This window comes from Perca fluviatilis, chromosome 17 (genome assembly GCF_010015445.1).
Source record: "Perca fluviatilis chromosome 17, GENO_Pfluv_1.0, whole genome shotgun sequence".
In the NCBI taxonomy this organism is placed as follows: Eukaryota; Metazoa; Chordata; class Actinopteri; order Perciformes; family Percidae; genus Perca; species Perca fluviatilis.
This window is the reverse complement of record NC_053128.1, coordinates 31,052,956-31,070,653: the sequence shown is the minus strand read 5'-3', so window position 1 is coordinate 31,070,653 and position 17,698 is coordinate 31,052,956. Positions and strand designations below refer to the sequence as shown.

Sequence of the window (17,698 nt, the reverse complement as noted above, 5' to 3'; positions counted from 1 at the left end):
ATCCATTTAAAAGCTGGCAAATGTCTCGTGTGTACTAGACCATCAGGCCAAAAAGACAAAAAAGAATGAAGCTCTATTACCGAAAACGTTGCCAGCTATTACATTTATCTTTGCAAGTTAGACCGTGTGCGGGAGTTTCTTTGCACCGTTTGACCTAAAGGCTGTTTTAAGCTTTTGTTTTAGCACAACTGCCCACAAACTAGCTACTGCTTGCTGGCGAAGTGCTAATCTCAAAACGTGACTGACATATAAGACACTTTACAAACGGATAACCCCGTCATTGTAACCAAAATATGTCTTGAGTTTATTTTTGCAGAGCTGATGTCAGTGAACTAGCATGTTGCTACTCCCCACAGTAGGCTGCTGGAACTATCAACACACAGGACCAGTCGACCAATCACAGTCCTTACAGAGGGGTCTGCAGGAGCACGCTGTTGATTCGACGCAGAAGCATAAATCAGCCTTAACCCTTGTGTTGTCTTCCCGTCAACCTTGAAAACGTTTTTGACGCCTTTTTTGTCACGGTTTGTTTTAGCTTTTTCCAACGTTTTAAATTAGGGCTGCTCGATTTATGGAAAAAAATATAATCACGATTATTTAAGTCATTATTGAAATCACGATAATTTAACACGATTAATCGTTGACTTCTGGAAAGATGTTGCAATTATTGAACTTGAAAAACTTAGTTAAAGTTAAATAAATCAACAGTTAAAAAAAACGCATACATCTGTGAAATTTGCCGTAATACTTTTCCTATTGAAACTTTATTTTTTCATTCAGAACACAAAGAGAAAATAAGAGTTTACTTTGCAAAACGTAATGAGCTAAATAATGTTTTTTCTCGATTATTCAGTTATTGTGATCATTGGGAGCCAAAATCATAATCACGATTACATTTCGATTAATTGCACAGCCCTATTTTAAATTGTTACATTTTTCTTCTACACATTTTCAGCGCTTATTTCTACATCCCATATTTTCTGATTATAAAACTGGTCAATTTGACCCGAAGTCAACACAAGGGTTAAAAGAAAGCGCTAAAAACAAAGCTAATCAACTGAAAAGAAGAGAGCAATTCAAAGTTCGACATAAAATTAAAGAAAGAAGGAAAGAAAGAACTTCAAAACCTTGCTTGCGTAAACGTAGGTATATTTGAATTGCACGGTATAAAGTACTAAAAGTACTCATGATGCAGAACGGCCACAGTTTTCCCCCACATGATTTCAGAGATCCGTTATGTTATTATGAGAAGTGTAAAAATAGTTTTGGTTCATTATGAAACCTGACCTAGACTGTGCTCGTCCGCCGCAGTCTAGGTCACGGTCGTCAGGCTCATTTGAGTTCACATAAAGACCAATTCAGACAGTAAAACCGTTGAATAATAACCGATAAAATACACCTCCACATTTTTCCCTTTTAACTTCAATGTAAAGGGTTAAAAGTATATTCTGAAAATGTTTCCCAATTAATCAATCAGTCAATCGTTCTGCGAAACAGCCGATGAACAGCCAGAGACATCTTAAGAAGAATGGGTGCAGTTTCAACAATATGGCAGTGGTGGCCCAAAGGTTAGAGATGCGAGCTTGTGACCGGGAGGTTGTCTGTTCAATCCCCAGACTGACAGGATAAAATCTGGGTGGGGGGAAAGTGAAAGAACAGCTCCCTCCATCATTACCACCACTGAGGTGCCCTTGAGCAAGGCCCTTAACCTCCAACGGCTCCAGTGGAGCTGCTCAGTGGCCAGCAGATCAGACTGGGGTTGTAGCGGGCAGCTTCCAGGTAGCAATGTGGAACTACCAAATGTGAATGTGATCAGATCGTCGTTGCAAATGAGAAGTTGTTCTCAATCGACTTAACCTGGATAAATAAAGGTTAGAATATGTCTCATTTTGCTCCTGTATTCTGGTCCCGTTGGGAAAGGAAATGAGTCTGATAGTGACGCTGAAAGATATATGTTCCTCAAGCACTGAAAGGTGCTGTGAATTTGCCTCTGTGCAGAAATAGGAACTGGTCTATTCTTTCTGGAGAAACCTGGCACTGTGTGTCCACTTTTCTTCTTTTTTTTTGGACAAAGACAACAAAGAGACTCATCAAGGCATGTAAACGTGTTCTAGTAGACACCCAAAATACAAGGAAAAACTTATATATAAGCGCAAATAAGCGTGATATGCGTGACCTTTTTAATGACTTATTTGCAAATTTCATACTTTGCAAAGTCATGCAGTGGAGTAAGAAGTACAATATGTGCCTCCGAGATGTAGAAGTTGAAAGTATGGAAAATGGAAATATTCAAGTACAAATACCTCAAAATGTTACTTGAGTAGCCTTAGTCCACTATGTACTTCTTGTACAGGCCGGCATTCATATAAAATACACGTGTGAATGCAGGCTGAGCAGTCGTCCTGTCTAGAGCTGGGCAATATATCGATATTATATCGATATCACGATATGAGACTAGATAACTGCTTAGATTTTGGATATCGTAATATGGCATAAGTGTCTTTTCCTGGTTTTAAAGGCTGCATTACAGTAAAGTGATGTCATTTTCTGAACTTACCAGACTGCTGTAACTGTTATATTATTTGCCTTTACCCACTTAGTCATTATATCCACATTACTGATGATTATTTATCAAAAATCTCATTGTGTAAATATTTTGTGAAAGCACCGATAGTCAACACTACGATATCGTTGCGGTATCGATATCGAGGTATTTGGTCAAAAATATCGTGATATTTGGTTTTCTCCATATCGCCCAGCCCTAGTCCTGTCGATGTAGTAAATAAAACCAGCATGCTGTATAAAATAAATCAAACTTTTTAGACGTATTTAGAAAGACATGTAGTCACGATGACATTGGAAGGGTCTAGAGCTGAAGATCTTTGCCCGAACACAACATGGGCATCGGGCCGGGCTCGGGCTTGCGCGGTAAATGAGCGGTCGGGTGATTCCGATTAGCGAGAAAATGGATGCTGACTGAGGAGGTGAAACGGAGGCTGGCCTCCGGAGGACGTATTTAATTTTTGTTCCAACTTCCAAACTGGCTTATAGCCTACTTTAGTCATGAATAAATGATGTTAAAAAATATTTTAAACTACTCATTCTTGACAATAGAAGCTGTGTGTGTGTGCGCACATTTGAATAATATCGAGCTGTAAATGGATTCGGGGTTTTAAAAAGCTGTCAATCAAAATGAACTTGTCGGGCTTGGGCCGCATTCTGTCGGGCTCAGGACTTGTCGGGCCGAACTTTTAAGGCCCGATTACAGCTCTAGGAGGGTCTCCCAACTTTGTCATCACAGCAGAAGCTTTTGGACAAGCGTTGGTAGCTTTTGGGAGTGTAAAAAGAGCTCACCTAGGAGCCAGTAGTAGACTAGCGTTGGTAGCTTTTAGGAGTGTAAAAAGAGCTCAACTAGGAGCCAGTAGAAGACGAGCGTTGGTAGCTTTTGGGAGTGTAAAAAGAGCTCACCTAGGAGCCAGTAGAAGACGAGCGTTGGTAGCTTTTGGGAGTGTAAAAAGAGCTCACCTAGGAGCCAGTAGAAGACGAGCGTTGGTAGCTTTTGGGAGTGTAAAAAGAGCTCACCTAGGAGCCAGTAGAAGACTAGCATTGGTAGCTTTTGGGAGTGTAAAAAGAGCTCACCTAGGAGCCAGTAGAAGACGAGCGTTGGTGGCTTTTGGGAGTGTGTCTGCAGTTCCCCCATGTGTCCTGAAACTCACACATTCACTCGTGTGTCTCTTTTTTTTACCCCAGGTCCTCAACCGGACAGGTTTCAGCCTTGTATTTCAGTTTTAATATGAATACAGCTGCCTACTTACGCTACAACTTGTGTTTCACTCAAGTGTATCAAGTGGTGTAGTCTAATATATTGTAGTGGGTATACAGTACCATATATATTCTTTCCTGGCTCAGAATGGGCCTTTGGGGGGAGGGGGGGCATTTCAAAGTGGGGGGTCCTAGGTGTCCTCCCCCAGGGTTATTTTGAGCGTCAAATACTTAATTTCCTGCATTCTGATACACTTTTATGCACCAATTTAAGGTGGGAATACCTTTTTATTTATCCTATGAGAAGGAAAACACAGATGACATTCTAAATATATGAGAAATCTATAATGTAATATAAAGCAGTAAGAGGGCTTTCACATCAAAGGACCTGAGCCTGGATCACCAAAGTTCACCCCAAAGCAACGAGGACAAAATAAAATAGGCTACTTATATTTGGGTTACATACCATACAACGTGCATCCGTGTTATTTTTGCGCAATTTGGTTAAAAGAAACCCATAATTCTGAAATACATTTTTTTAATAACTGGGTAGAATTTGACCCAAGGACAGCACAAGGGTTAAAATGCTATGTGTTGATGCTTTAACGACACAAACCGGCAAGATAGGACTATTGTTAACATGAGAACAGTTATGGCTGAACTGACATTACTACATATAATAATGTAGTGCATGATTCCAATTTTCTTTTAAATGCACCTGTGTTTTCATTACCCAAAGCTGTCTGTACACTGTCCTCTCTGACTAACCTCAGCAACCATACAATATGCATCATAGATAGATAGATAGATAGATAGATAGATAGATAGATAGATAGATAGATACTTTTCTTAATGCCCAAGGGGAAATTCAAGCTCTCAGTAGCTTATATAGACATCACACACACAACATACACATGCATCATAAACAGGATGATAAAATAACCGCATGAATAATATGGACAGTAAAAGAAAAAGATACTAAATAAAGTGAAAATAAATGTGAGTCATGCATGGTAAGGTGCTCTACGAGAGGGTGTGTCCTGGTGGTATAGTGCAAATAAGTCCAATAGTGCACGGATAAAGTCTAGAGACCAGCAGTAAATATGGACAATGTAAGAGAATAATGTAGACATAGTAATAGAAAAACTATAGCAGTGCAAGGATATATATATATTTTTTTTTTAAAAAGACGCATTAAATATGGGCATTATATGGGAATAAAGTAGACCGTAGGGTAATACAATTTCTCCCCCATGCCTGTTTTTATTGCATAAGAAGGCCCTGCTTTTTGCAGTAAATGTTACCAACATGGCGTCGGAGTGTAATCCAGAATCAGCTGCTAATGATTCAGCAGGGTACACACACACACACACACACACACACACACACACACACACACACACACACACACACATACATATATAGGCCTCTGAAAGAGGAAGTGTTTACTTCCTAGATTCTTGTTGTTCTGTAGCTGCAGTTGAAATGTTGCATCCACTGCTCCTTCCCACTCTCCAGTTAAAATCTGCCTACACATAACCAACTGGGATAACTGGTCTGCTGGGGTCCTCTGGGATGATGATGATTTTTTTGACGTTTTAAGTAGTATTAGATGGGGGAAATGTATAACCTACAATAACAGCATGTCAACGCCTTGCAAAAGGGGGAAGAATGTAAATTCAGCTTTCATTTTTGTCATTGCTTGCAGCGCAGGAGTCACTTTTTTTCAGAGCGGCAACGGCTACGCAACCAATCTGTTTCCCCCCCCCCCGCCATTATAAGGTTTAGGTGCAGCACGCCGAGCCGTTTTGTGCACCACCTCAGCGAATTAATGTAACTAAAACCTTTTAATGATTGTAGTTAGACTTCTTTAGCAAGTTTAGTCTTCAAGCTTTTTGAGAGTTATGTATGTATTATCTGCTCTAGCTTTTCCAATGTTTTAGACACAGATATGGTGATCGTGACGGTCCAAAATGATGTGAAAAAGAGACCCAAAACTACCACGAAGGGGCACAAACCGACTACAAAGAGACGCCAAATGTCCAGAGACCCAAAGCGACCCCAAAGAAAACACAAATGACCCAAAAGAGACACAAACCGACTACAAAGAGACATAAAAACCCACAGAGAGACATATAATGTATAGGGGAAATTGCTTTTTTTTTTTTTATTTATTTAAAAATGTCACATTTTCTTGAAGGACGCCTTAACCCCTCACCAAATACACCCAGCATGCATGTTTTAATCAGGGCTGTAGTCAAGACCACATTTTGTCGAGTCCAAGACCAAGTCCAAGACCAGGACTAGTCGAGACCAAGTCAAGACAGAGTCCAAAAAGATTTGAGACAGAGTCCAGGACAAAAAATAAATAAAATGGCCTGGATCTGGCCTGAAAAAGCACGATATGTGTGTCTCCATTTCAAACATCACTGCAGGTTGACTGCTTTTAGCAGCAGAGGTTGATCATGGGCGACGAATAATACTGTTGCGGTTAGCTCGCCGAAACTCTACTGCCGAAGTTGCTGGCTGGCTCGCCAACGTTGGCTAATTTCCGCTAGCATACGTACAGTTAGCTCAGTTAGCTTTGTGTGTAACGTAAGAAAAACCCACCCGTGTCGAAGGAGCGAAGCTTAATATTTCATTCAAAAAAATGATGGTACAAAGGGAGCACTAACACCACAGGTCTTGTGTTGACAACATGGACGCAGATAAAGGAAACTCCCAATATTTACCTAGCAAGCTAGGCTAACGATGTTGCACTAACGTTAGCAAACGTCGGCGTAGCGTTGGCTAGCTGTCTAAACTTGTGAAAAGCTGAACAACATCCCCGTCCAAGCGGTGTTTCACTTTCCCTCCAATATTATTTCACACATAATAAAGACAATTCGACTCGGTCGAGACCAGCACGGTGGCAGTATGGTGGCTCAGTGGTTAGCACTTCTGCCTCACGGCAAGAAGGTTCAGGGTTCGAATCCAGGTCATCTCAGGCCTTTCTGTGTGGAGTTTTCATCTTCTCCCCATGTTTGCGTATTTTGCTCCGGTTTCTTCCCACCGTAAAGACATGCATACTAGGTAACTAGGACTACAGTTGAAAATCAGCCGACTGGCTAACACTGGCGCATTTACAGAAAAGTTGATTAATGTGCATTGTCCTAAACAAATAAACTTACAAACAAAAGCCATATTTGGCAAGACCAGTGGCCGAGACTGAGACAAGTCCAAGACCAAATACCAGCGAGTCCGAGACCGTTTTGAGCGTCTTGAGTCCCAACATGACATCATGACTTTGCGTAAACATACACGCCACTTTCCTAAAACCAAGTGGCGTGTTATCTGGACGCATTTTGAGCTATCCAAGTGTAGATCTATCCTGTATACAGCGGATGTAAACATGCACACCGTACTATCGCGAGAGAGCGCGGCGAACTATCGCGAGAGAGCGCGCCGAACTATCGCGAGAGAGCGCGCCGTACTATCGCGAGAGAGCGCGCCGAACTATCGCGAGAGAGCGCGCCGTACTATCGCGAGAGAGCGCGCCGAACTATCGCGAGAGAGCGCGCCGAACTATCGCGAGGGCGCCGTACTACTCGCGAAAACGCGCCCGATACTATCTCTCCGAGAGAGCGCGGCGAACTATCGCGAGAGCGCGAACTATCGCGAGAGAGCGCGCCGTACTATCGCCAGAGAGCGCGCCGAACTATCGCCAGAGAGCGGACTACTATCGCGGAAGGGCGTACTATCGCTGAGAGGCGAACACTATCACGAGAGCGCGCGAACATATCGCGAGAAGCGCCCGAATATCGCGAGAGCGCCATTACTATCGCCAGAGAAGCGCAACTATCGCAGAAAAGCGCCGAACTATCGCCAGAGAGCGCGCCGAACTATCGCCAGAGAGCGCGGCGAACTATCGCGAGAGAGCGCGCCGAACTATCGCGAGAGAGCGCGCCGAACTATCGCGAGAGAGCGCGCCGAACTATCGCGAGAGAGCCGACCGATACTATCGCAGAGAGCGCCCGTACTATCGCGGAGAAGCGCCAACTATCGCGAGAAGCGCCGAACTATCGCGAGAGGGGCCGAACTCATCGCGTGAGAGCGCTTGAACTATATCAGCGAGAGCCGAACTATCGCAAGCAGCGCCGTACTATCGGCGAAAGCAGCGCCATTACTATCGCGAAGAGCGCCGAACTATCGGGAAGGCGAACTATCGCGAAGCGCCCCAACTATCGCGAGAGCGCCGAACTATCGCGAGAAGCCGAACTATCATGAAAGCGCCTACTATCCGCGAAACGTCCACACGCGTTTGTAAAAATAAATAAAGGTTGGATTTAGGAAAAGAACATTAGGGAAAGGCTTTAGTAACACAAAAAAAACACAAAAACACGAGGGTGACCAACGTCACACGCTTAGGAAAACTATAAAAAAGTACTTTTATGTGTTTTTACCCATCCACCACCTCCTTCCGCGGACTTGCGTCCTTTCATACTACTCGCTACGGCGAAAATTCACACGCAATGTAGGTCAATGGCGGCCGAACGGCGCTGATAAACGCGCTAAAAAGCGATTTAGCGTCTTGAAAACGCACAAAAACGGCATACAAATTGGCGTGTCATACATACATACATACATACACACACACACACACACACACACACACACACACACACACACACACACACACACACAGACACACATACATTCATTCATTCATTCATTCATACATACATACATACATACATACATACATACATACATACATACATACATACATACATACATTCATTCATTTATGAGATCGGTCTGTGAGTCCAAGACCGGACTCAAGTACTCCAGCCCTGGTCTTAATGGTGGGATAAAACCGTAGTACCCAGAGGACACTGCACGCAGAGAGGCCGAGCCCAGTACTGTGCAGTGCTAATTAACCTTTGCAGCTCTGCTATGTAATGCATTCAAATCTTTTAGTCTTAGAGTATTTAAAACCTAATTCAGAAGCGTTCCGAAGTCCTGTGTATGGCCCAAGGTTCGCTAGTCGTCACGTGACGATAAAGTCCCACACACACACACACACACACACACACACACACACACACACACACACATTTAGTTCAGCCACAGCTTCTATAGACTTTAACATTTTCTCCCTGGAAACAAAAGGTTATTTATGGTTGTGGTTTTTATCCGCTGCGGGGACAGAAAGCAGCATTACCTCGCCACGTGAGCCGACACTAACCACGTGGAAATACTGCAGAGATTACAGTGCTGGGATGTAACTGAAGTACTTTTACTCAGCTACTGTACTTGGGGCCACACGTTGAGGTACTTGTACTTTACTGGAGTCTTTTATTTTGGCCGTGCCGCTTACTACTTCAGACAGACAGAGACGGAAAGACAGAGACAGAAAGGAAGAGACAGAAAGGAAGAGACAGAAAGGAAGAGACAGAAAGGAAGAGACAGAAAGGAAGAGACAGAAAGGAAGAGACAGACAGAAAGAGACAGAAAGGAAGAGACAGACAGAGACGGAAAGACGGAAAGGAAGAGACAAAGACAGAAAGAAAGAAAGAAAGGAAGAAAGACAGAGACGGAAAGGAAGAGACAGAAAGGAAGAGACAGACAGACAGACACGAAAAGACAGACAGAAAGACAGAGACAGACAGACAAAGACAGAAAGAAAGAAAAAGAAAGAAAGACAGAGACGGAAAGACAGAGACGGAAAGGAAGAGAGAAAGAAAGAAAGAAAGAAAGAAAGAAAGAAAGAAAGAAAGAAAGAAAGAAAGAGACGGAGAGACAGAAAGGAAGAGACAGACAGAAAAAGTCAGAAATGAAGAGACCGAAAGAGAGAGCGAGACACAGACAGACAGACAGACACAGACAGACAGACAGACAGACAGACAGACAGACAGGAAGAGACATAAAGAGAGGCAAAGAAAGATAGAAACCGAAAGAGACAGACCGACAGACAGAAAGTAAGTAAGAGAAAGAGAGAAAGAGAAAAAGGGACAGAAAGGAGACATAAAGAGAGAGAGAGAGAAAGAGAAAAAGGGACAGAAAGGAGACATAAAGAGAGAGAGAGAGAAAGAAAGAAAGAAAGAAAGAAAGAAAGAAACTGACAGAAAGAGACAAAAAGATACAGAAAGACAAAGAGAAATATATGACTCATTAACACATGTAGTTTATAAAATCTGATGTTTGATTCTAAAGTAAACTAGCCGACTACAAGTCTACAGCTGAGATGATGAGACCATTAAACACACGTGTGTGTGTGTGTGTGTGTGTGTGTGTGTGTGTGTGTGGACCATTAAACACACAACTGGTTGGATCCTTTACTCTTTCTACAACGGGAGGATTCTCCTTTAATAACTCCATGTTCCTGATGATACTTACACACTTTTACTGAAGTTACATTATCACTGCAGGACCTTGAACTGGTAACAGAGTATATCTACTGTGTGGTATTAATACTTTTACTGAAGTTACATTATCACTGCAGGACCTTGAACTGGTAACAGAGTATATCTACTGTGTGGTGTTAGTACTTTTACTGGAGTTACGTTATCACTGCAGGACCTTGAACTGGTAACGGAGTATATCTACTGTGTGGTGTTAGTACTTTTACTGAAGTTACGTTATCACTGCAGGACCTTGAACTGGTAACAGAGTATATCTACTGTGTGGTGTTAGTACTTTTACTGAAGTTACATTATCACTGCAGGACCTTGAACTGGTAACAGAGTATATCTACTGTGTGGTGTTAGTACTTTTACTGAAGTTACATTATCACTGCAGGACCTTGAACTGGTAACAGAGTATATCTACTGTGTGGTGTTAGTACTTTTACTGAAGTTACATTATCACTGCAGGACCTTGAACTGGTAACGGAGTATATCTACTGTGTGGTGTTAGTACTTTTACTGAAGTTACATTATCACTGCAGGACCTTGAACTGGTAACGGAGTATATCTACTGTGTGGTGTTAGTACTTTTACTGAAGTTACATTATCACTGCAGGACCTTGAACTGGTAACAGAGTATATCTACTGTGTGGTGTTAGTACTTTTACTGAAGTTACATTATCACTGCAGGACCTTGAACTGGTAACAGAGTATATCTACTGTGTGGTGTTAGTACTTTTACTGAAGTTACATTATCACTGCAGGACCTTGAACTGGTAACAGAGTATATCTACTGTGTGGTATTAGTACTTTTACTGAAGTTACATTATCACTGCAGGACCTTGAACTGGTAACAGAGTATATCTACTGTGTGGTATTAATACTTTTACTGAAGTTATATTATCACTGCAGGACCTTGAACTGGTAACAGAGTATATCTACTGTGTGGTGTTAGTACTTTTACTGAAGTTACATTATCACTGCAGGACCTTGGACTGGTAACAGAGTATATCTACTGTGTGGTATTAGTACTTTTACTGAAGTTACATTATCACTGCAGGACCTTGAACTGGTAACGGTGTGTTTACCGTGTGGTATTAGTACTTTTACTGAAGTTACATTATCACTGCAGGACCTTGAACTGGTAACAGAGTATATCTACTGTGTGGTATTAATACTTTTACTGAAGTTACATTATCACTGCAGGACCTTGAACTGGTAACAGAGTATATCTACTGTGTGGTATTAGTACTTTTACTGAAGTTATATTATCACTGCAGGACCTTGGACTGGTAACAGAGTATATCTACTGTGTGGTATTAGTACTTTTACTGAAGTTACATTATCACTGCAGGACCTTGAACTGGTAACAGAGTATATCTACTGTGTGGTATTAGTACTTTTACTGAAGTTACATTATCACTGCAGGACCTTGAACTGGTAACAGAGTATATCTACTGTGTGGTATTAGTACTTTTACTGAAGTTACATTATCACTGCAGGACCTTGAACTGGTAACAGAGTATATCTACTGTGTGGTATTAGTACTTTTACTGAAGTTATATTATCACTGCAGGACCTTGGACTGGTAACAGAGTATATACTACTGTGTGGTATTAATACTTTTACTGAAGTTATATTATCACTGCAGGACCTTGAACTGGTAACAGAGTATATCTACTGTGTGGTGTTAGTACTTTTACTGAAGTTACATTATCACTGCAGGACCTTGAACTGGTAACAGAGTATATCTACTGTGTGGTATTAGTACTTTTACTGAAGTTATATTATCACTGCAGGACCTTGAACTGGTAACAGAGTATATCTACTGTGTGGTATTAGTACTTTTACTGAAGTTATATTAATTTAAGTTAATTGAATCATTCTCATTAGTGCCCTGTTCCCAGGGCAGCGTGCATCTCTCCAGGCTCCTCCACAGGGTCCCTTGTGTTCCTCTTCCCTCCCCTGCAGCTTTGACTGTGTCATGGGGGGAGGGGGGTGGGGGACAGGTAGGGAGGCAGGGAGAGTCCCAAACCCAGGCCGGGATCACAGACCCGAGCTGGAGGTGGAGTACGGGACCGACACGTTAGGGCTGTGCAATTAATCGAAATGTAATCGCGATCATGATTTCGGCTCCCAACGATCACAACAACAGATTAATCGAGAAAAACTATGATTTAGCTCATTACGTTTTGGAAGTAAACTCACAGTTGTATGTTGTTTTTTTCTTTTTTTTACTGTTGATTTATTAAGTTCAATAACTGCAACATCTTTTCCAGAAGTCAACGAGTAATCGTGTTAAATTATCGTAATTTCAATATTGACCGATATAATCGTGATTATATATTTTTTTTACGAAAATAATGTAATGTCCGCAACACTGCTTTAAACTCCCATATTTAATATAAAAATGCAACGTTTCGACCCAACTGGGTCTTCTTCAGCAAAAAAATTTTGCATGAAGAAGACCCAGTTGGGTCGAAACGTTGCATTACATTATTAAATATTACATTATTTTCGTTTTAAGTACTTTCATTTGTCCTGCACCTGCCAGAAGGTGGGATGTGCACACAGTTACTTTTATAAATATATTTTTTTTTCTTCCCATAATCGAGCAGTCCTACGACCTTGTATATTAATCCCCCTTTCCTCTCCGCCTTTTGTCCTCCACAGTATTCGCAGCGTGATGCAGAAGTACCTCGAGGAGAGAGACGAACTCACGTTTGACAAAATTTTCAACCAGAAAATTGGTAAGTCCCCAAACATTTATTTTTTTTTGGTTATTGTTTTCTTACTACTACATTAGCGGGGGCCACTCAGCCCGAGCAGATGAAATGCTGCAGACCTGGTAATAGAGTTAGCGGTGTTCAGCGAGAAGACGAGGCCGCTCGGCCGCACACAATTAAATAAAAATGGATCTTTTTATTTTTTTTATGACTGTGATCACATTCACACGTTGTGCATGACTCCTCTGAGCTGCCCAATCCCCAATCTCCCCCCCCGAGAGGCTCACAAGTCTCTGAGCTAGAGCTAGAGTCTGCATATTTTACCTTCAGAGCTTCCTTTGTTTGGGTATTAGACACATCAAATATAATATGTTTTAGATACCTGGAATAAAGTTGAAAAAAAAAGGTAAACTGCAGAACTGGCAGCAGCATTGACGTCAATGCTTGGATCTGATTGGATGAGCTGCTTGGTGGGATCGAGCCTTTCATTCACCATAAAAGAGCTCATCTTAACCCAGTGAGGTTACCAGAGAGACCTGCAGTCACTCTGAGAGTCCTGGCATCACGCTGTCCTCCAACTCGTCCATGCTTCCTGTTTCCGCTTTGTGTGTGGCGCGCGTCCTCTGCTTTGCGCGCTCAAAATCCTGGCGCGCCAGCGAGATCTTCGTCATTCTGACGTCACATTGGCGCACGCAAAGCTTGGGTCCCGCGACTGTAAAACGGCCTCGAGTCAGACTCAGCGGTGAGAGAAGCCGGAGCAGAGGGACAGAGCTGGAGCCGAGCCAAAGTAGAACCCTTCTTAATCCATTCACCTTATCGGTTATCAGGCTAATACATCACCGATACTGATGATCTGCAAACTGCCAAAAAATAGCCCGATAATCGGTCTATCCCTATCCTAAACTATCCTTTTTCTCCCCTTATTTGTATGCCTGATTTCATGTGGAAGTTGTTGCTTGGTGCACAACAGTCACCTCCTAAAAATATGGCTTCTCATGGTGTAACACCATTTGCCTGAAGGTGGTCTAGTACCCAAACGTTGCCGATCATTCAAACTTGGTGTAGTTTCTGCAAGTTAGACAGTGTGCGGTGAGTTTTTCTTCGCAACTTTTCACCCCCTCCAACGCACCTGTCTCACGTTGTAGATGGCGCAAAAAATATTTTTCTGTAGCGATACCAATTCATTAAAATCCATTTTTACAAAAAGCAGTTACAACATTGTTAGATCTTGGTAGAAGCATGCTGCATGCGCCAACAATTCCTCTACCAGGCAGTCCTTCCACAAAAACGCAGAGTTCTTTTGTGATTGTTGAGGGGCAAAAATCCTTGATTATGCGGCACGTTTTCTTAAAAAATGCGATGGAATATGCTATATATGATATTTATGCGATGAAATTGCAGGAACTTGCAAAAACTGCAGTTTGATGAAAAAGAGAAAATAAAGTGATTTCTCCCCCCCCCCCCCAACACCCTGCTTTTCGATGATGTTTATGTCGCGTAATTACGTCACTTCATAACGTTCCCATGGCAACAGGGGAAAATGGCTGCTCTTGTGTGAAGTAAACAAGGGGGGTAAGCTTCGCTTCAGAACTCGAACCTCCTATGGCGCCATTTTGACGCTACAAAGAGATCACCTCCTGTTAGCATCCCATTGACTCCCATTCATTCTGACGTCACTTTGACAGCGAATAACTTTACATCTGAAGCGTTTAAAGACTCTATTTGTCCGTTGTTTATTTCTAAAGAAACACGACAATGTATAAAAGGCTCCATTACCTTGTAGCTCACGTTATGGCTCCGTAGCAGACGCTTTTATAACAATAGGCTAACGATTGGGTCATAACCACGAGACTTACTGTCACACAGTAGAGGAATTACCGTATAGTACAGGAGAAGCTCACAGGCAGTTTGGACTTCCATTATCTGTTTAGGTTTAATTACTAATGTTAACTAGCATGTTAGTGATCAGTAATTAGCCTGTGCCTATGTTATCTCCTTACATATACCTACGCTCTCCGTCTCTGTAAGATTGGGAATGATTGAGATTTCTCTCGGCACAGCTACCAGAAGACTTCACACTTTCAGACAGGTTGCTCACGTCACATCTACGTCTTCAAGCTCAGTTGGAGGCTGCTCAGTAAAGCTAGCGATCACCGGAAAAGTGACTTCTAATATCTTTCACTGGTCTCCGTCCAGAGCAACGGGGTCTGTTGGTCCATTTTATATATGTCAATGGAAGTAAAACGCAACATTTTCCAACTTCCTGCTAAGATATATTATGGGAGTTTTTTGCAACAAAAATGCGGGGATTATGAAATCATGCTACCCCCGCATATTTTGCGCGGAAATCTGCAATTTATGCGGCGAAAGTGCGGCGTATTTGGGAAAAAATGCGCTGTGATTGGCTGTCTAACGAGACACGCAGGAAAAACTCGACAGAGACTGGGCCCACGTAGCAGGGGCTGAAATATGAACATAAGATATGTGCCGTAATGTTATTTCTTTTTGTTTTTTTTAAATTGGTATGGACGTTTTCTGCAGTGTGGTTTCATCAGTGCACGTGCAGCTGCTGTGTGCAACTAACGTGCGCCGTCATCTGCCAGATAGTCCATCGAGCGTGCTGATTGGTTGCGGTCGGAGGTGGGGGGGGTCAACGCTGCTGCTGCTGTTATTGGAGTCGCTGGGGTTGTTCCTTCCTTACTGCTGCTTGTCCTGACATCCATGGCCACAAAGCTGTCTCCACACGTTAACACCCCCGCTGCCCAAAATAAACCCCCTTTGGTGTCAAGTTATTTTTATATTTTTGATCGGCCACAGAGCAAAAAGGTCATTCTGAAGATCGATTGATTGATTGATTTGATTGATTGATTGATTGATTGGTTTGTTTCCGTGTCATGCATTATAAGACCCAAACACTTCCCTTGCCGTGTTCAAACATTTCTGTACATTTCACATTTAATCGTCATCAATTATAGGTTATTTCACAGCTGACTCTTTTTTTTTTTTTTTTTTAATCTTTATCATTTTTAACAAATGATACAAAATTGTAGAAGCATGCTGCGTGCTTATTGGCTCACTGACGCTGATGGGATTTACTCCTTAGGTGTTGAAACTTTTGGTATTGACTATCGAGGCATTTTATAAATGTATTATAATATATTATTTATATATGACTGTGAACAAATGCTTTACTGATGATGAGTTATGTAAGAACAGTTAATTAATAATGATGAACAAACCATTAACTAATAGGCTTGTTTACTATGACAAAAACATTTATAACTGTGTGAACAAATACTTTACTCATGATGAACTATGTATGAACAATTAATAAGTAATAATGAACAAACATTAACTAATAGTTAACTAATGCTTAATAAATGATGAATTATGGATAGTTATTATAAAGTGCTACCATATATATATATATATATATATATATATATATATATATATATATAATGAGATATTTTGGTTAGTTTAAACTAGAGATTAGTCCTTCTACTGGAGCTAAAAACACTTGTGTGCACAGAGATAACTTTTGGCTCAAAACTTAAAAACCTAAATGCTGCGAGGTAGATGTAGCCTCAGTCTCTAATAGTTCCTTCTGCTGTAGCGTGTATACAGACCCCTGTGGTCACATCTTGGTGCAGAGTTATTGGTTGTGAAACGAGGTGGCCTTGTGTATGTGTGAGGGTGTGAGGGTGTGTGTGTGTGTTGATGCAGTGGCTCAGTGCAGAGCATCATGTTTCCTGCTTCCTCCATTCGGTTGCGGTGCATCTTGGCTGGCTCCTCCGAGGCTTTCCACTGCGAGCAGACAGGGCTGCCTGCGTGCCAGTAGCAGTTGTGGCGTAGCGGGGGGTGGGGGGTGGTACCAGGGGACCACCAGTCGCCCTGCAGGCTCCTGCTAGGTTTACTTACCGTTCTAGGTCTCGGGTCCCCTGAGAGAAGAAACTTGGTTAATTCACCCGGCCTCCTCCTCCTCCTCCTCCTCCTCCTCCTCTCTTTGTGTTCAGCTCGCTCCCTCTGTCAGACTTGTTGCTCTCTTTAAGTTCACCATCATCACCTCAAACTTCCTCTCTTCTACTGTGTGTGTGTGTGTGTCTGTCTGTCTGTGTGTGTGTGTTTGTCTGTCTGTGTGTGTGTGTGTCTGTCTGTCTGTGTTTGTGTGTGTGTGTGCCTGTTTGTGTGATTGTGTGTGTGTGCACATGCTTATTAGACACCAGTTTGAAACCCATGACACTCAACCAACCCATGATTATTTTAAACACTTCCAAGTAGGGCTATAGATAGATAGATAGATAGATAGATAGATAGATAGATAGATAGATAGATAGATAGATAGATAGATAGATAGATAGATAGATAGATAGATATGTACCGTCCCATGAGGGAGATTTGTTTTCACAGTCTATTACATGCACATGGCAATATACACGGACAAATACATCACCAGGTCACCTAGAGACAGACCCACCGAATCAACCACATCGGATCTATACAAAGTTAGCCAGATGGTTTGTTCAGCGGCGCGTCCACAGCGAGTCCTTCTGCACCTCAGGGTGGCAGCAGTGTGAAGTGTGGATATAGAGGGGGATTGGTGTCATTCACAATGGAGAGGGCAAGATGTTGGGTGTAGGGCAGCTGATAATTTTGGAGGCTGTGTGTGTGTGTGTGTGTGTGTGTGTGTGTGTGTGTGTGTGTGTGTGTGTGTGGGTGTGTGTGTGTGTGTGTGTGTGTGTGTGTGTGTGTGTGTGTGTGAGGGGACAAAAATCACAATTTTTTTTATATTGTTCATCTTACGTATGTTTGTATTTATATTAG

The 17,698-nt window shown here is 42.1% G+C and overlaps 1 protein-coding gene across 1 annotated transcript in view; it reads left to right on the top strand.

Moving 5' to 3' along the window:
* grk3 (G protein-coupled receptor kinase 3) overlaps nucleotides 1–17,698 on the top strand; it is a 117,340-nt gene that overhangs the window by 16,745 nt on the left and 82,897 nt on the right. The window contains 1 exon segment of the mRNA XM_039779065.1: nucleotides 12,822–12,898. Within this exon segment, the coding sequence (XP_039634999.1) occupies nucleotides 12,822–12,898 (77 nt within the window).